The following is a 20302-nucleotide window of genomic DNA, read 5'->3' as shown; positions in this document are numbered from 1 at the left end:
TTCATGATAAAGCTTGCAAAATACATTCACTAGTCTTGGCCCATAAATGCTTTAAATATGTTAATGCAAGCAAGCTTGCTCTCACTAATTTTGCTTAAAAACAAGCTGACAAGCATTAATTTTCCATACAGCATGTTTTCCTTGGATGCCATTGTAAGTAATAAAATTATCTTGTTCCTATTTCAGTTGGTAGTGTATTTCACTTACATGTTTGCTAGAATGTTCAGTCTAATGCTGTATACTTAGCAGTTGACTCTAAGATTATAAGTATTTAAAATGATTGTTTTGGAATTATTTTCAAATCATCCATCTTAGTAGTCATTGACATTATGCATTGATTAGTTGAAATAAACTATTTAGCCAATATGTACTTAGTTGATAAGCATCCCTTAAATTACTTATTCTGGTAATCTATTCAAGCTTCCATTAGCCATGTGGTTCTGTTACATTTCAGTGCAATTTTCATTATTATTCCTTGGAGATAAATTGTTAAGGATTTTCATGAAAGGATGGATCAATAAATCAGAAGATTAGCCTCATTTATTCCCCAGTATACCCCCCAAGTGAAAATCAGATAGAAGGCAAGGGTTTTTTTGTTTTCCCCTCTTTTCTTTGTGCTCTTTTTCTTCTGAAAGGGAATCCTGGGCTCTGAATCACTGTTAACAAGAAAATAAGTTGTTAGCTACATGGTATTATTTTATCCTTTCTCTTTGCTAATTCTGAAGTTGTTGTATTTCATCTATTTTGAACACACACTAGCAACCCAAGAAAGCAAATTCAGGCTGCAAGAGGGTATTTTAGCAAAGCTGAGGTTCAGAAATCATCAGTTGAGAACCTGACACATCTCTAAAAGAGCTGTAAAAATTCCTATGATACATTCAAGATACGTTCCTTGTCATGGATCACAGAGGTGATTAAAAGTGGAAATACTGCTGGCTTTTTTTTTTTTTCTCTTGCTGACTACAATTTGTTGTATTTTTTTTTTTATTTGGTTTTTTTCCATGGCAAAGGATGGTACTGGTTTCAATAAAACTTATACTGAGGAGCATTCAGGGTCAGGTCATTTGACATGCTGGGATGGGTTTCACCAGGTACAGCACCTGCACCTTCAGATGCTCCCCAGAGCTCCTCTGCTCCTAAAATACACAATGCAGGACCCTACTGGGGAGGAGGAGGTGGCAGCAAGAGGTTTGTTCTGCAGCTTGTGAGTTGGGAGTTTGTTTGGGATGTTCAAATCCTGGGTTAGATTTTGCATTGTTTGCAGAAGCAAGCTGCTCCTTTCCTAACCAGTGAAGGCCTTTGCTGGCCTTCACAAGAGGAACTAAGGAATTAATTGACTACAGGCTTAGCTGTTGTTCTGCAACTGAGCATATCTTCTATTCTTGATGCTTTGCAGAGTTAAAGTGAAGATGCAGACTAAAAAAGCCCAATCTGTTGTGAGATTTGGGTTTCAGTTCTGGTTTTATCATCATGTGGCTGAACACATGAACAGTTTGAGATCAACAAGATCATAGAGCACATGTAAGATTAATTTGCAATCTAAGTGAGTTTGTGGACAGAATTAGTTTTTCTGGCATATGTAATTGTAAAAGCCCATAGCTAAATCATAATTTTAGGGGTTAATGTTCTTCATTAAATGTTACTTTTCCAAGGTTTTTTTTCTAAGTATAGAACTTCTGAGTTGATAATTAATTTCTGCATTAATGAAAAAGAAAATGTTTATCTTAGAACCTACTGCAGAGCAAAAAGAATTTGAATATTTGGCAGTGTCTTTGAAGGATTGTTTTTCAACTTGCTAAAAAGTGAATATTAGTGATAATATTTTGGTTTAATATGAATAAAAGTGGAATTCACATGCAGGTATAGAAAGACAGGATAAGTGTATGTAGTACAGTAACCTTAAGTGTGTCTTATAGCAAACTAATACACCTGATAATGTGCATGGGAGTGAGTTTAGATTACTTGGAATGCATGCAGCAGTGATGAACATTTCTTACAGCACTCTTTGATAACTGCAATGTAGAAAATGAAGAAGGTGAATAATGTCCTGTTGACAAGTAGATTTGTAAGTGAAAAGCAAGGAGATACTTTCAGATGATGGTGGAAAGACTAAACAGCACTAACTTTGCTGTGAATGAAAGGAAGAAGGTAATAACTGTTAAAAACTGATGTTAAAAGCCATTGAAAGGTTATAAAGCAAGCTGTCCCAGAAGGACATTTGTGGGATAACTTTGAGCAGAATTTGGTGATTGAGTGTTGACTTGTCATGCACATATCATCAGTATATTTGAGAAAACTTTTAAGAATTCCTACCTCTGTGGGATTATTTTCATACTTAAAGTCCTCTATTAAAATAGGAACTTAATTTTTGAAGATTTGTTTTCTACTGGTGTAGCACTTGTATTCTAATTACTGTGGAAAAGATTTTGATGTTGTGAAACCTAATTTTTGTCCTCTGATCCCTCATTTTTTTCAGGTGAAAGCATCCTTTTTCATCATCCTTTTCCATATGCCTGCTTTAAGTAACACAACTGCCTATACTTAGCGAAATGTGAGGAAGCCTTTATCCTCAAGGATACTGTTTGATGTTTTAGCTAAACAGCACAAAGGTGAAAATCAGTCTTCTAGGAAGCAGTGACTCAGGGAATTAGTAAAAAAAAGTGTGTTTTCAGTCCATTCCCAGGTGGGCAGGTAGCTCATGCTGAATGACTTGTGGCTGTCTGTTTGCAGGGGTCATTGCTCACATGGGTAGTGAGGGTGGAGGAGTTTTTCTCCAAAGGGCTGAGAAAATGTTTGCTGGAGAGGCACAGGAGAGTGTCTCTGGCTGCTGCTGGAAGTGCAGGCTTTTATTTTTTAGTACTTTCACCCCAGTTTGGGAAAGAATGCAAAACACTGTGTGATGTGAAATGCAGAGTCCCCAAGGCCTCCTTCTGCAGCCATCACTGTCTAAGAGTCCTGTGGATTTCAGACTATTTGTTATTTGTACAACTAAAGGTTGCAGGCACTGCAGCAGAATGACCTCTGAAATGAAATTTTTTTCCTTACAAAACCCTGTGTACTTATGATGTGTAAGAATTACTGGGCAATCGCTGAAACAAGAAATTGAGTACACTTGCTAACACTTATTACTATTTTAATTCATCCTTAGCACAAGTATGCTGCTAGATGTGTTCCATTATAGCTCATGGAAAAATACCTGGTGTCTTGTTAGGCTCATTAATATGCAACACATGTTTATGTATTAAAATAAACAACATTTTAGACTGAAGCAAATAAACTGCACAGGCAAAAGAAGAAACTGCTGTGTAAATGAAAGAATAATCTTTTAATGGTAATAGTTGTCATTACAAAAAAAAAAGGTGGAAAGTATCACTTTGGGAGCATAAAAAGATCATGAGGATTTTTAACTTTAAATTCCAAATTAAAAAAATTGAGTCTGCAAACCTCGATTTCATTGATAGCAATTGTTAAAGTAGTTTTTACCTTTCCTTCAAAATAATCAGGGAAAGTTGTTTTCTGCTGGATGAATCCACCAAATATTGAGACTTCAGGAATACAAATATCATCACATCAGCCTGTTTTCTCAATGCTAGAGGTCTTTGTAGCAAATGTTTTTTCTGCTTCCTGGTTCTGTGTGATCAAATATTTACTGTGTTACTTTTTTCAAGTTTGATGTGTTGTTCAGTCCTATTTTGATGTATTTATTAGAGACTTTGCAGGAAGGTGTAGGTGTGCATTTATGGACTTTGCACATGATAAGAAGTGGGTGGTATTGCTGAGCCCTGAAAAACTTTCAGCTCTGTCTTCCAGGGGTGCTGGAGAATGGGGTGAGGCTATTACTGAGCACTAGAAGCACAAAGGAATAGAAAAAAGTTATGAGAGATGAGCTGGAAACTTCTCAGTTAGTTATGTTGGATAAAAATAAGGAGAAACAGATTCTTTGTCTGCTAGGAAGTTGACAGTAAACTGTGAATGTGATGATTCAGCTGTGAATGATGATTTTAGGTGCAGTAGGTGTATTATTTGCACTAGAGACAGGGAAGCATGAATGTTATTTTCATCAGCCTTGTTAAGATCTCATTTTGAGCATATGGCCACCTGTGTTCATGTAGAGAAATGAGAAGTGATGCAAATGAGAGTGAGTGGGGTGATGAAGGGACCACAGATCCTGTCTAGGAAATGGCAGAAAAGGCAGAATGCATTTATCATAGCAAAATACAGCAAGAGATTTGGGAACTATTAATAAGAATGATTTTGCAAGGAAGTATGAGGAAGGAACAAAATTTATAAAAGTTAAACCACAGTATAAATAAAAATGTAGGTAATTTTCTGCAAGTGGTTTCCAAATACCTTGGGGCTGTATATTTGCCTAACTTTGTAAACTCTTGGGGGATGGAGCTGTGGCATAAGCTGACGAGCAGCTCTTTGGAGACGGTGAACCTGAGCAAGGTTTTCATTCTCTGCTTTAGGTTTCTGAATGTCAAGGTAAAGGCAGCTCTGATCTGTGCCTGAGCTCTCTCAGGTGCTCACTGCTGTGTACCACAGCTGGCAGGGGGCTGTGGCACTGACCTTCCTGGTGCTCCATGCAGTGTGTTCACACTCCATGGATCCCATGCCTTGGAGCATCTGGGGGGGCCTGTGGGAGCCACTTTCTGTTACTGGGGGCTTATTCTGCATTTCCCTCCCTGTTCTCAGAGCATGACTTTATCTGTGTAGGCGGTGGCAGGATGTTAGGTGGGTTGTGATGAAAAACCTCAGGTGCCTACCTGACGTATCTTCACACTTTTGATTTTTGTACTTGATGCTGGTTGAAATAATTTGTCTGAGCCCCACCAGTGTTGTTGAGAGGAATTTGAGGGTTTGGATCACCTGAATGTTTTCAGCAAGTAATTCTTCCATTCTTTCATACCCAGATGAGCTATAATGTGCAGGATATTGAGAAACATTTAATGTGTAGCAGGAATGGTTGTCAGGAATAATCCTTTAACATGTTGTGGGCTGGCAGCTTATTAAAGAGAACTAGATTTATCTAATGCAGTTCTGTGGCCAGGTGCCTCTTCTGTTTTGAAGGTAGGCTTGTAAAGTGCCATTATCTCCTAAAAAAATGAGGTGGGAGGAAGTGAGGTTATTCTGTAAATGCAGGTAGTTCTCTGCAGAGAGAACTCGCTTTTTACATTAAATTACAAGGCTAGATAGTAATTTGAATATTACAGGGATCTGTGTAAAAGTTAATACTAGATGCTCTCTTAGTAACTGCATGTATAGAAGTTGTTACTAGGTTGACAGCCTTAATATTAGCAAGTTATTTTGCATTTTCAGCTACTTTTTATAATGGAATGTGTGTCTTCCAGAATGTACCATTGAATACATTTGAAAGTTGCAAAATACATACATTAAACTGTCAATTTTCCAATAAAATAATAGTATGCCTGAGGGTAGATATGAGTAGTATATTCTTCAGTCTGAGTGTTTATTTGATTACATGATTTTATGTAGTTTGTAGGCAGCTTGCATTTAAAAATTAAAAATACTAGTGTGGGACATGAAACCAGAAGGAAAAACCTCAAAGTTAATCATGCTTATGCATTTTCCCTACCTCTTTGTATCAGGAACTGCTGAAATGGGTTGTGGATTGAACAAATTAGAGAAGCATGATGAAAAACGACCTGGTAATATCTATTCAACTTTGAAGAGGCCCCAGGTAGAAACCAAAATAGATGTTTGCTATGAATATCGATTCTTGGACTTCACAACACTAAATGATAGTAAGTACATAATATTTTTCTTTAGATTTTTTTTCTCTATTCAAGTAGGTATGTTAATTGGTCCGTAATGTTTTTTAAATAGTTGTTAAGTTCTTACAGTGTCTTCAATTTCTTTACGTAAATGCCTTTTCTTCAGTCATAATGCTTCCATGCAGAGATCTTAGTGAGAATTCTGTGTGAATTTTTAGCCTTATAGCTAGTTACAGGTTTTCAGATTTTAGGTTCTTTTACCCTTCCCCCATTATTTGGTTTGTTTTCTTTGATTTTTTTTTTTGTTTGTGTTTTTACTCTGATGTGGACATTTTATTTCTTTGATTTGCATTTTATCCAATTTTCATATGGTAAGCAGTTCAGGTCTGCAAGGTTATATGCTTTATTGCTCATTTTCCTTGCTCCCCTTGTGCCCTCTGGGCTCTGTGAGAGGTATTTTGAGAGGCTGTAGTTAGTGTCTTCAGTTTTGATAGCTTGCCATAAATAACTCTGGTTTGGTTATAGATACTTACAGGTGCACCCATGTAGGTGGAAACAGGATAGTGGGAGACACTGAAGACCTAAAATATCAGCAAAGGGGTGAAGATTCAATCTCATGCGTTTTTTACGTTTGTTTTTTTCTTCAGTTGAAGTAGTCTGGTTTTAATTCTTGTGGCAATCCACAGATATTCTGGGTTTTTCCTTGCTGATTGACGTCAGGCATCTCTGACAGTGTTGCTCACACCATTGCCTGTGCCCTCTTTCACTTCAGAATTAGCTGTTCTACAAGCAATTACTCCTCACACCATTTGGGAATCTGAAGCTTGAGCAGAAGTTTGGGACCTGCTTCTTGCTATATATAAAACACCACAGTACCAAAATCTGCTAGAGCTGGCTGGCAGGACGCCCGGTAGAGCCTCTGTGCCCTGCAGTGTGCTGCAACTTCTCTTGTTTTGCAAGTCAGGTCAAAGGAGAAGCTGGAGCCTCAAGTCTCTCGTGGTGTGAGACAGAGCTGCTGGTTGTCACTTGATGAGACACCTCGTGCAGCTCAGTGTGTCAGCCCAGAGCAGTGGGAATTGGCTGGGTCTTAAAACTGCTGCAAGCAAACTTGGGTTTGAAGAAGGTGGAGGTTTAGCACAGGTGATTGGACAGGACTGTGCTCTTGCAGGCAGTTGTGAGAGTCGAGAAGTTTTGTCTTTGCAGACTTTGAGTGCCTGTCTTCTGTATTTGTGTTCTCTTATGTTTTTTGATACACTAATTGGGATGCACTGCTGTTATTGAGAGCACCAAGCAAATGGGAGAGGAATTTTTTTCATGTTTATGTATTGCAGTTGTTTCGACATTTATGTGTTTTTATTTCAAAGTGAACTGTTTATGTCCTTTGATAGTTTGACAGCTTTTACTGAGATGTATTGCAAGTTGTGTCATTAGCAAAAATGAATTAATATTGAGGACACACTTCTCTGGGCTTTTCTGGAATGTTCATCACTGTTCTGTCTGAGTGCCTCTCAAGCTTTAGCATGTGCATTATCCTGTTCTCTCATGAAGTCTCATCTTTGACACTGTGGAGGAAGAATCAGTACTTGTGGTAGCAATGTGGCTTGCTTCAGGCACAGAGGATGTCTGGTAAAAAGAGAAAAAGTTAAACCCAGGCTTTCTAAGTCTGATTAAATACATAGGTTCATTGTAAAGCATACTTGTATATGTTTTTCTTACTCATCATAGATTGTTACAATACATTTTAGGAGGCATGGCTTTAAGGAGACTGTTAGTAGAAGCACTTCTATCAGATTCTTGGGCTTGCCAAATAGCATAAGCTCTTCAGCTCTGCTGAGTTCTGCTTTGACATGTTGTATCCCCATCACTCCAGTCTCTGAAGATGTCAGCAGATAGGCAGATGTGGGGGGATAGAGTATTGTTCCTGCTCTTTTTCCTTAGTTACCACTTATGACTGTGTGCTCTCAGGATTGGCAGTTCCCTCCCTGTTCTAGTCATTGGCTGTGTGAAGGCTCGTGTTGCACTACGTGGTGTTATGACATTCCAGCCTTTTTGCATCATCACTGGTTCATTTATGTTTTTGCTGAGAAATAACCTCTGCAGATAAACAGAGTTAACAGTGAGTGTTTCACCTCTATCTGTGTGGATTTGGAGACTTCTAAGAATGAAATGCTCCTAGAGGTGTAAAAAAAACCATTTGGATTGTGAAGTCTATCTTCCGTGAATCTACTTTAGCCCTTCCAGTGTGTGTATGTATCATGACATCATTTTTTCCACAGGTTTTCTCCTTCACTGGGTTTTTAGAATAAGCCATGTTAAATTATGAGTGGTTACAGAGTATTTTATTATATTCTTGTGCTAGGCCTTGTTTACAAAGCTAGTGAGCCTGGAAGTGCAGACAGGTACTCATTTTTCTCTGGAGCTTTTCTATTGCAATGATTGCTCTGATAACTATATCTCTCACAATTATTTAATCTTAATGGTGAGAAGGAGGTGATTATCTGCATGTTGCAGGTGGGAGCTAATTCACAGGTTGCTGCCAGAAGTTTTCCAAGTTCTTAGCATTTCTTCCTGTGTTCCAAAAGCAGCTCTTGTTGACTTGAGACATAAAGGTGGATACTGGTCATATTTGCAGTTTAGAACTGCGTGTATTTGCAATTTTGATACCCAGATAATGAGAGATGAGTTCCAGAATGTGGCTTATGTTTAAAGTTCTCTTTGGCTGACTGGTTTTCTTGGTAAGTTTTTGCAGCTGTATGTGGGGAAATCCTGCTCTCCTCTCTCTTGCCTCCCATCAGCTCTGTGAATTGATTTAACTCGTGTATCTGGCAGGGTATGTGGTTATTTTGTTTGGTTATCCTCTGCTGTATCAGTGTCTTGTGGAAGGGTCTGAAGAATGCTGGAGTTGGTTGAAATGAAGAGAGCATATTGTCAGGAAGAGAAATAGAACCTTCTTTAAATCAGCTCACACTCTTATGAACTCAGAGAATCACTGAGTGAGCTTGGAAGGGACCACAATGGGTCATCTGGTCCAACCTCCCTGATCATGCAGGGTCATCCCAGAGCACATGGCACATGATGGAGTCCAGATGGTTTTTGAAAATCTGCACTGAGGGAGACTCCACAACCTCTGTGAGCAATCCATTCCAGTGTGTGGTCACTTGCACAGTAAGTAAGTTCTTTCTCATATTCAGGTGGAACTTCCTGTTGTGACAGCTTCTGTCCATTGCCTCTTGTCCTAGTTGTTGGCATCACAAAGAAGAGCCTGGCTCCATTCTCTTCACACCCACCTTTCAGATATTTTATACACATTAATGAGCTCCCCTCTCAGTTGCCTCTTCTTGAGGCTGAACAGGCCCAGCTTGCTCAGCCTTTTGTTGTAAGAAAGATTCCCCAGACCCTTGACCAACTTTGTAGCTGTGTGCTGGACCTGCTCCAGACACTCCATGTCTGTCTTGTACTGAGGAGCCCAGAACTGGATGCAGCACTGCAGATGTGGCCTCTCCAGAGCTGAGCAGAGGCAGCATCACCTCCCTTGACCTTCTGGCAATGCTCATTCCCTTAGCATCACTCTCTTGAAAACAGGGATAAAACTGTCCTGAAAATCATTTTTCTGGAACGTTAGCTAGAAACTTAACTTTGCTTGCTGGCTGTCTTTGGTTACTGTTTATCTTCTGACATGCACAGCTAAAAGAATGTAAGAAAATATGCTCCTTTATTAAATTTTTTTATTATTTTCTGAACTTTTGCCTTGCTTGGCACTGATGCAGATGTATGTCCAGTGGAAAACAATGTTTGATCACTTACTTGAGTGCTGTGTAAATAATGCATAGATGCAAAAGACAGATTTAAGGCTGCAGGTGTAAGCTTCATTTTTATGTTGCCCAGTGTTAGAAACTGATTTACTTGAAAGTGAAGTGTTTATGGAAAGACTATCCAAGCTTTCAAGGAAAGCAGACTATGAAGAGCCCATCAGTTTCCATTGTGTGCCACAACCCTGATAATCTGCATGGTTCTCCAGAATTAAAGTGGTTGGATTTGCCACTGTCCTTTACTTTTTGAAAAAAGCATGTAAATTGCTATCAGCAAAGGGTTATCTAGTGTAGACTGGCACTTGAAGAGTAAGGGGTACTTTGCTAAGACATTTCAGGCTTGAGGTGGGCATGCTTGGCTTGTTACAAATCTGCTTATGAGCCTGATCTTGTTTCTGTTAAGGTGGCCTCTTCCAAGAAATCCTTGTCTGTCTTCCATGTTGTCCCTTGACAGTGTCATTCTATGTTCTATCCTTAGTCATCTGTACTGTCCAAAGCTTATGGGCTGCTTTTCTTCCTCAGGTGAAACCACATCTGTTTTCACCTAAATTAAATTGATAAAATCATCACACATTTTTACTTGTGAAGAAGACATTCCTATATTTGTGAATTGGGTGGTTCATTGCTGGTTCAGCAAAATGTCAGAAGTGCAGAGGAAGTTGTCTTCTCACTGCCCTAGAGACAATACTAGTGTTTAGTTGCAATGATTGAATTTTATAACAATAAAAAACCCGAGGAATATAAAAGAGTTGCAGCAAACCTTTTGCCACAAAGCTGGAAGAGACAAATTAGGGTCGACTCTATAATACTTCAGGCCTTTACTATAAAAAAAACCTGAAACAACAAAAGATTGTGTCCCCTGCCCAAAAGTCAAAAATTATTTCTATTTTCCATCCTTTGCCTTATAAAAAAATGGGATGAAGAATGGTCATCTTATGTCTCTGCTATCTCCAAGTTTTATTGGAAATAGAGGCAATTGGTGAGCAAATCTCAAGGGGATATGTGCTGGCAGATGGAATAGTCTTAAGCAACCACGTTTTCAACAGAGCCTCTATGGGGTAAGCTGGTTTGTTTTGTTTTGGTATTTTGTTGGAAAGAGAAATATTTCAATAATCTGCATTCCTTCCTTGCTCTTATCTGATCTACTTATTTTGGAAAACTGTCCTTGCTTAGACAGATCATACAGAAACTAAGCTAACTTATTCATCCTCTGTTTCTTCTCTTTCACGTCTTTGGTTATGATGACCTGAGAAAAACAGGAATCTGATAGTAATTTCACTCCTTACTTCTCAGAATAGGGTGGAATTTTTTGAAGTTTAGGGGAATTTTTTGGACTGACTTGATTGGGGGTTTTTTTCTGTTTTGCTTTACATTCCTGTAGTATTTCATTGGCCTGATGAGTTACGATAGGTTTTGGCCTTGAATAAAGTTGGCATGAAGCATCTGCTAGCCATGTGATGAGAATGGAATGGGGTATAAATTTTTTTTAAATGGGGAAAGGCTATACTCTGAACAAGCTATTTGTGCTGTAAAACCACTAAAATCCAGATGTTTTGATGGAATGAAAAATACCAATACTTCACATGTCCCAAAGAAGTTTTTAAGTTATGATGTGAATACGTGAACATATGGTTTTTATCCTGATTGTCAAGAATTTGTCTCTTTAGTAAAAAAAAAACCCAAAAACTAAAAAACCCCCAGAAAACAACATGAAGCAGATTATTTAAAAGTAAGGTTATTAATTACATTCTAACATTCCCACCATCTTTTTTGCTTGAATGTTGTCATTGTTGTAGTCTAAGGACATGTATTTTTACCAGGACAGTACTCCTAGTTTAATAAATTTGCTACATACATGAAACCTTCTTATTTGAGGCATTTTAGGGTGTCTATATATATATATGTCTTTATATGTATATATATATATATATATATATATAAAATTTGAAAGTGTATATATTTTTCAAGTTCTGACAAGCATATGGATACTTTACCATCATGTTTTGGAGACAGTTATACTGCTTAAAAACCACTTACTACCATATTATTAAAACTGCTATGGCTGGGCTTTTGATTTTTATTGATTTTTTTCCTAATACAAGACACAAATCATGTGCTAGTGGGCCTTTATAGGAGGCATTATTATATTAAAATCAATAGTTAAGAGTATATCCATACTGAAGTCTTTTATTTGAGATTAAATTTCAGTTTTGGCTTAAATTAATAGAAGCCCTCTCAGTTTTGTCCTTGGAGAAGGAAAGAAGTCTGATTCAGAATTTGAAGTGTCATGCACTGGAAATTGTGCAAGTAGAGGACAGAGAAGCATTTTTCCTGTAAAAAGTGTATGCATTTTTGGTAAGGAAGTTCTTTTTGCTGTAGAACATAGTACTTGTTGATTTCAATGCTTACCTTCTCTTCCTATCAGTAATTTTTACATTAAGCAGGTATTTGTGCCTGACTTCTGCTTTCTGTTTCACTTCACCATTCAGCTGGGAAAAAAAACCTAAAACCGGGTGACTGAAAAAAGAACAAAAACCTGCAACTCTGCATTTACAGGTGTGATTTGATTTAAGACTAGTAAAAGCAAATATTTCCCCATTGGCAAAGTTATTTAATTTTGTTTTCATTTCTGTAAGCAGAAGAACATAAATTAAATTAGCTTTTGAGTTTTGTATTTCAAGTTGACCAGGTCTGTTACCACCATTTAGTCCTCAAGAGTGATGAAATAAAATTAGCACGGCAAAACATTGTTAGGTTATTTATGAGATGTGATAACTTGAACCAGACTGTGTATAGATTGCCTATAACTGACTAAAACAATCCTTCAGAGCAGATTAATGTCTAGCAGGTTCAGAGCAGAAAGATGATGAGCAGGAGAGGCCAATGGATTATTGCTTTGTAGCCCAGATTCTGCTAATGCTTCCCCTTTTTTAAAGCTTTGTCCATGTGCATATCTCATTCAGTTTAGTTTGGTTATATGTGTGTGATCTAAAGAAGCAGCATAAGGGTTTTGCTGGATCGGAGCTTCTGTCCTTTCTGTTAATGCAAATATGAAGAAATGAATTTTTTTGGCTTGGTTTTCTGTTTCAAGTGAATTCCAGTCTGTGGCAATACAGAATCACAGAATATTCTGAGTTGGAGGGGACCCCCAAGGATCATTGAGTCCAACTCTTTAAATAAATGGCCCATGCAGGGATCAAATCCACAGCTTTGGCTTGCTCCAGCCAACTGAGATAATTTCCAGTAACCCTTCAGGACTTGCCACTTTTAAGTCACAGCAAAATGAAATGTTCCTGCTGTAGCAGTTTATAAAACTCACTTGTGTGTCTTGGGAAATTTGCAATTTGACATAAAAGGAGCATTCCATATGTTGGGAGTTTAATAAATGCCATAAATTACATCATAAATGTAATTGCTGGAAAGAGTCATTAGATTTGAACTTTACTGTTTTTAAATAAGGATGCACAACTGTGAGATGTATTTTAGTTTCTAAGTGGAAGCTCTGCTTTCCATAATTATTGGTTTTATCTAGATCCTTGTTATGATAGACTGCATGCACTCACTTTTTCTTCTATGTGTATATATATATATATATATATGTATGTTCTGTATCAGTATATCAGTGAGGTGTGCAGTACACAGACATATGTATATCATTGAGAGGAGTAATTCCTGGGGATATGAGTCTTCAATCACTTAAGTTTTGCTTTATTTCTACACTTAATTATACCAGAACGGAAAGTGCAAAGAGCTTTAGCTGAAGTCCTGTGATGACTATGACAGAACTGGGAATAAAACATGTCCTTCAAAGCAAGAAGCTGGTCAGTAGTATGAATTAACTATTCTAGCCCAAAGGTTAACAACCACATACCGGCGGAAAAGCTGTACCATTCACATAATTTCAAAAATGAAAAAGCATAAAGTTTGCTGGCATTTCTTGTCCCCTCAAGATCCAGCTGTACTGTGACATCACTATTTTGTGTTGGAATAATACATTATAGACTAGATGAAACCTTAGATAGAATATGGTATGTATGTTAGAACATCTCAAATATGTTAAAGAGTGTAAGTATGATGTGTTTTGAAACTCTGTTTTCAACTTGTGCTTGGAAACAGTTTTGGTTTAGATGCTTTTATGGAATCCCAAGTACACCTAGTGATGTCATAGCCACGCTTTCTGTGTGGACTCTGCTTGTGTATTTAGACAATGGGTGTGTGCAAACCAGAAATGGACTAGGGAGGAAAGGAATATCTGCAGGATGTTCTGTTTATACATATACTTTGTCAAAAAATGTGTGTCACAATAGTCATGTGGCTACTAACTTTCTAGTCTGCACCCATTCTTAGAATGAAGATTGGATTCTATAATACTCCATTCTTACCATTCAGTCATTCATTTTATCTACTCTGACCTCAGGGTTCTTCTTAGTGTAGTTAGTGAGCTCTTCCAAGAGGTACATTTCGTCATCACATTTACATGAATGCTGTAATTCACTCACATCATGGAAAAGTACAGATACTGTCTAAAAAGAGTTCTCAACTTCTAAGAAACCTTTTCTTTCTCTCAGCAACTCAGGAACTGCACGTGATCTTTCTGAGTGGCTGTGTCTTTTCTTTGGCCTCTGGCCTTGCACATTTTTCCAATCTTCATGTGGTTTTCATCCTCCTGATGCTGTTCAAGAGCCAGGGAGCCAGATTTGGCAGTCTGCAAGGCTGGCAGACAGGCATTTCTCATGGAATGGTGAAATTATTAAAGCCACAGGTTTTTTTTCTGTTTTCTCAGAATCAAAACTTGCCCTGTGTTTAACTGGAGCAGGAGATCGCACAGTAACTTCAAATAGTAAAAGTCTCATGGTTTTATTATGAGAGAGAAGTGATTAGGAGTCATCGCTGTGGTAATCTGCTGAGTCTTTTAAGAACTTGTTGCTACAAATTCATTGACATTATCCAGATAAAAGATAATATATATAATATACAAAATCTATGCAGTACTGTAATGGACTTCTTAACATATTTACAAAATAAATTGTTGTTTGGCTAAGATCTCCTACAAACTAAAGTTTAGAATTGGTTCATCCTGAGTGGAGTATAGCCCCTTTGAGAAAAAAGGAACTTTGAGTGTCAACTGCTCTTGACCTTGAGATAGTGAAAGCACCAAACATGTACATTGATTGTGCAGGATTTTTTAAAATGTTTGCATTCATATTCCTCAAGTTCCAATGTGAAGAAGAAAAAGTCTCTGTTCTGATGGAAATGGTGTCAACATTCAGCTGTTTCACACAGCCTATAACAGTGTCTTGGTGGGTCATGTCCAAGGGTCCACAGGGCTGAGGACAGGCTGGTGTCAGGCTGTGCATTGTGTGTAGCCAGCAGTGTAGGGCAAGAGGAGCAGACAGCCAGCTTGTGGCAGTTGCTTCTGGGGAGTTTACACTCCCCATTAAATGTGTTTGAGGGTTTTACTTTGGACAAGTCACGTGTTCTGCCGTACACTGGACATCCCAGTGCATGTGTTTCAGAGCAGTCTGCAGGAAAGGTATCTGCAAAATGCTCCTGTCTGGCTTTGAGCCCTTCTGGGGGCTACTCCAGGAAATGCTGGTTTGTCCCAGCACTTGTCTCACACTTATGACTGTACTTGTCATTGCTCTGCCCAAGTGACACTTGTAAAGAGATTTCACATTCAGAAGCATGTCTGATTTCTGTTCTACGTCTGTTCTGGGTTTTTTCTGTTAATGCATTTTCATACATGCTACCAGTGCAGCTACTGCTTGATGACTTCCCTTGACTTCTTTTTGCCACTGGCAGCTGTGGCAACTACTCTGTGAGCACACTCCAGATGGGCTGGCTGCCTCCTGCTTCCTCCCTAGTGTTATCTGAGGATGAAGACATGGACAGTGTTTTAACCTTACAAGTTTTTGCTCTTCTGTGTGCTCTGCCCTACACCCACTGGGGAAGGTACCACGGGTGTGGGACACAAAGTTGGATGGGTAGGGTTAGTGCTTGCCTCTCCGCACTGCGGATGGTGTGGTAGGTCAGACTTTGTTGTTGTGCAAGCTACTGCTGTGACTTTGCCATCGTTGGATGAAATTCTGGGAGTCCAAACCTATGTTCACAGGTGGCTGTTGCCCTGTGTTGTCCCATGATTGTAGTACCTGTTGGTCAGTGGTTAGGCAGTTTGGGGAGGGAGGACAGCTTTGCAGTGTCATCCTGCAAACACTGTTCCAAACACTGCTCTTGCAGAGAGGCTCAGCAGAGCTCAGTGTCTAGAAGAGAGGAGAATCCAGTCTTTTCCTGGTGGCATTTAGCTGTTTATCTCTTTTATATGGGCATAGTTACTTTGTCTCTTGCCTGACTTTGAATGCCTGTTTTGACTTTTTCTCCTTGTTGGCAGGTACCTTTGGCTGCTGATTCAGTGGCCCTCAGGAATCATTACAGGCTTGGGACTGAGTTTATGCTGAGGAAAAACATGGCTGAAAAGTAGCAGCAGCACACCATGTGGGAAAAGGGAGGGGTAAGAGTGAAACTTGTGCCCTTCTCTTATGAGAAGTGATAAAGGAGGGAGAACTGACAAAAGTAATGGTGAGAAAGTCTGTCCTTCTGCTCCCCTAGCTTGTAGAGAGGAGATAAAGGAGAAGGAAGGGGAGTAGTACATTCTGATCAGGTCCTGCAGTATGGAGATCATCTCCCCCCTATTCTCAACAAGCAAACATGTATTTCTCCCTGGGAAGCATCTGTTCCTTCCCTGCTTTTCTTTCAGCTTACAGAGGAAATGGCCTGCCAGTCCTCTTCCTAGGCTTTTGGCTGAAGCATCCCGTTCAGAGGACCGTGCCCTGTCAGCTGCTTGATAGGCTGTCAACACTCAGCTGACATGTCAGCTCGTATGAAGCTCCAAAGGGTCTTCACAGCCAGAATCCTTCAATCCTAGAAACTGCCTCCACACTCTTTCCCACAAAACCCCCCCCCCAAAAAAAAACCCCAAAAAACCCCCCCAAAAAAAAAACCCAAAAAAACCCAGCAGTCAAGATATCTGTCAGCCTTGTGATGAGCTATAACATCCCTAGCCCAGGCTCTGTGCCATAGCATTCCTGCTGCTGTGCCCCAGACAACACAGACACTTTGGGATTCTCCACTGAAGAAGTGGAGTGGAAGGCACAGCTGCAGCTAAACAGCAGTGGGGCAGAGAAAGGGTTCAAGTAACATATTGGCTAACTTTATTGTCAGACAAGATGAATGTGGCCCAAAGTTACAAGCAAAGTGGTAAGAAAAACCTGGAGGGAAAGTGGGATCTGGAACTCCAGGAGCAGGGACAAAGGCAAGGAAAAAGGATGATGGGCTGCTGATATGGCCTGCACCAGAAACATTCCCCCAGGGACCAGCATGACCAGAGAATTAACTGGAACAAAATTTAACTCAGCTTTGGTGCCTAGCATTGCACCTCCAGTCATGGAGAGAATGTGAGAGGTATGCACCCTGTCTGTGGGCTGCGTGTTGAAATTGGGGGAATAAAAGCAAATCTTCCAACATCCTTCCACTGAATAGCAACAATTCAATAGCATTGAATTGTTGAAATGGGGAATAAAGCAAATCTTCCAATATACTTCCACTGAATGTACCACCTCCCTGGTACAAAATGAGGCCTCCATGCTCTGGCTGTCTGTGCAGCAGATCACACACAGAGCTGAGAAGAGTTCCAGGAGCAGGAACACGTTGGTGCTGCTGTTCCCCTAAGGGGGTATGGGACCAGTTGGCTTTTCATGAGTGCAGTAGGAAAGGGCACTGCCCTGAGGCCTCTGCCACCTATGTCTTCCAAAAAGGTAGAGCCACCCTGGGCTGGACCAGTTGTGGGTTGTGGACATGGAGATCCCTCCAAACATTGTGTGTAATGCCATTGCTCTGTTCTCCTGTGTTTGGACGGGGAAGGGATTTCACAGCAGCACCTCACTGTGTCTGGAAGCCTAAGAGGGAGGTGTTAGCTTGACACTTACTATGCCCTGCTCCCTTGATATGAGCACTCATGCATGGTGGAGAGAGGAGAAAGGGTCTTCAGAAAGGAGTGGGCATGAGGAGAAAATAGAGCAGATGAAATAGGGCAAGAATATCAAGGGAGAAGAGTAGTTGAACACAAACTAAAAGAATTTGAGGGGTCGTGAGTGACTGTAGAAATGGAGGAGGACGGATAGCATTTGACATGTTGAGCAGGAAGAGAAGACACGGCCTTGCATGAGCTTTCAGTATTCTGGGAGCTTTCCAGTGCCAGAGGGATGCCTTTTTGTTGTGTTGTATCAATGAAGCCCGGCAGGGACTGCGGCTGTCACTCTGACAAGATTTGCTATCAAGTTCTGCTTAAATAAAACCCATCCTATCATGCATGGGCAGGCACATGGTCTTTTACTGAAGAAGACAACTTACATTTCTGGATTCAGATCCCTTTGGGTCTTTCATGATAACTTCTTTTTTATTTTTTTCCTTCTTTTGAATCTCAGTGACAGGAAAAACGTCCTCTGAGTGTGTTAAGACTTATTTCATTACTGAACAGGGGAAAGCTTACTTTAAACCTTAAAATGCTGTCATTTCTAGAAAAAATCAACAGTCAATTTAAATTTTGTTTGGAGAATAACCTGAGAACATTTACATAGTTTTAATCTATCATGGAAACTGCACAATTTCTCACTTTCTTTGCCCTGTTCTGTAAATGCGTAGAATTGTTGCTTTAGCAACAAGCATAATTGTGACTGCAGTTTTAATTAAGGTTGTGAATATTGTACTCAGCAAAATAATGTAGTTTGCAAACCTTAATTATTGTCTCAATCTCAACTGTTCTCCAGGTTAGTGTTCTCACAGCATTTGCATGGGTTTTGTGTGCGAAAGCCTCACCTGCATTTTCTTTACCTTGACTTGGTATATAGAGAGGCATTGATCCTATGCCTGTGAAGGTGCTTTATCTGCTTCAGGCCTTTTGTACTGTTTTGTTTTCCAGTGCCTGTGTGTGTGTGCACTGGTGACAGCCCAGTAAGTCTGTAGAAGATGTAAATATACTGCCAAGCAAACATCTCACACTGGGCCTGGTATAAAACACCTTTTTGCCATAGGTGTCAGTTCAGTGCTGTATTCTGGATGCCTGCTGGTTCATGGCTAGTTTTTTTTGTCAGAACTCTTCAGTGTAGTCACTTGGTGAAATACCATTTGATCATTACTGTCTTGCAGCCATAACATATTACAAAGCTGATAAAGATTGATCCAGGCCTCCAGATTGTGGCCTTCTCTTTAAGCGATGAGGCAGCCTGAAAATATGTTCATTGCTTCTGTAGAGGACAAGAACTTATTAGCATTTGCCAAACTCTGTGCTAGTCTTGCTTCCAGTTCCCCAGCTAGCTCCTTTGGCACTTGTTCAACTATCTTGGCAAAACCCTGGCACGTGTTGCATATTTTTGTCCCATGTTTTAAACAGTCTCAGTGACTTGGTTTTATCATACTGCAGTCATACAAGTGTGTAATTTCCTGGACTGAGAAGTGACACAATTACTACATGAAATTGCAGCCTGCTTTCTGTAAAACAACTTGCACACCCAGCATACTCTTGGTTTGTGTACAGTAATGGTTTTACAAATTACTTGATATTTGTGACACACTATACTGTGTGATAATCTTAGGAAAAGCAGGGGAGTTTCCAAGATATGAGGTGGCGTGTGAGAAGTTTTGGCTGAGTCTGATGCTTGCTCAGCAGCTGCTGTAGTGAAGTGGTGTGGCTCTTCCTGATACGTGGTAACCCATGGACTGTGATAAGGTCTTGCACAGGAACTGCAAGCTTAAGGCTTCCCAGCCAACTGGTTTTTGCAAAACCTGCTTATTTCATATAAATGAAGCTTCTTTAGTTGAACTGTGCAGAACTTGCAGCTTCTGTCTCCCCACCAAATAATCATCCTCTCAACTTGAGACTTGCAGTGATTAGCTACAGATTCTTCTTGTAAGAAACAGTCCTTTCAAGGGAAAGAGAATCTCATTAAGCCTTTGCTGTGAGCTGCAGCTCTTGATCAGCCCACGAAAGACAAGCTTGACAGTCATCAGGTGAGTTAAGAACTGCAAAAATATTATCTGTCTCTGTTAAACAGTCATCAGTTGAAAGAGTTCATCTCAGTCTGAGAATACAGAGACTTTTGTGTACGATGTGGCACATAAAAAATTAAAGACATCAAGGATGTGAGAAGTCCTAAAGGTGCCACACGTTTCCAAATGAATTGATAAAAGGCCTTAAATCTGAAAGAGAATGAGGTATGAGGTTTACAAATAAACAGGTGGAATTTTTGAGAAAGTGAGAGATAAGCCAGGACATGGTTACTCGTGAAGTATAAATAAACAGCAGTCTACTGCTGTAGTTCCTCATTTGCTAAGCCCTTTGTGGTGTTCTTCTATTTGAACAATTGTTTCCTGAATTTCTTAATAACAACTGGTAAAAGAATTGACAAATAGTCCAAAATTGCATGGGTTAATTCACAAGCAGTTATTGTACAGATTACTAGTAAGCAAAAAAAAATTAGCATCTACTTCTGTCTCAAATCACAGAACAAAAGAACAAAAAGAGAGTGACAGAATAAATGGTCTTTTGTTAAGTTATTGTTTCATAAAGTTTGGAACTGTGTCAGAATTGCCTTTTTTTTGTTTTGTTTTGGTTTTGTTGTTTATTTACTTAGGAATGCTCAGCTCAGATGCAGCATCTGTCTTTCTTTGCAGTCCATCTACCCTATTTTTCCAGCTGGGTTGAAT

General features: G+C 39.5%; 1 protein-coding gene across 1 annotated transcript in view; it reads left to right on the top strand.

The window, feature by feature from the left end:
• RFTN1 (raftlin, lipid raft linker 1) overlaps positions 1 to 20302 on the top strand; it is a 95477-nt gene that overhangs the window by 4638 nt on the left and 70537 nt on the right. The window contains exon 2 of the mRNA XM_058807336.1: positions 5610 to 5765. Within this exon, the coding sequence (XP_058663319.1) occupies positions 5621 to 5765 (145 nt within the window). The 5' untranslated portion in view covers positions 5610 to 5620. The remainder of the gene's footprint in view (positions 1 to 5609; positions 5766 to 20302) is intronic.

The sequence above is a fragment of the Ammospiza caudacuta genome, chromosome 1 (genome assembly GCF_027887145.1).
Source record: "Ammospiza caudacuta isolate bAmmCau1 chromosome 1, bAmmCau1.pri, whole genome shotgun sequence".
In the NCBI taxonomy this organism is placed as follows: Eukaryota; Metazoa; Chordata; class Aves; order Passeriformes; family Passerellidae; genus Ammospiza; species Ammospiza caudacuta.
This window is presented reverse-complemented; position numbering and strand designations above follow the sequence as displayed.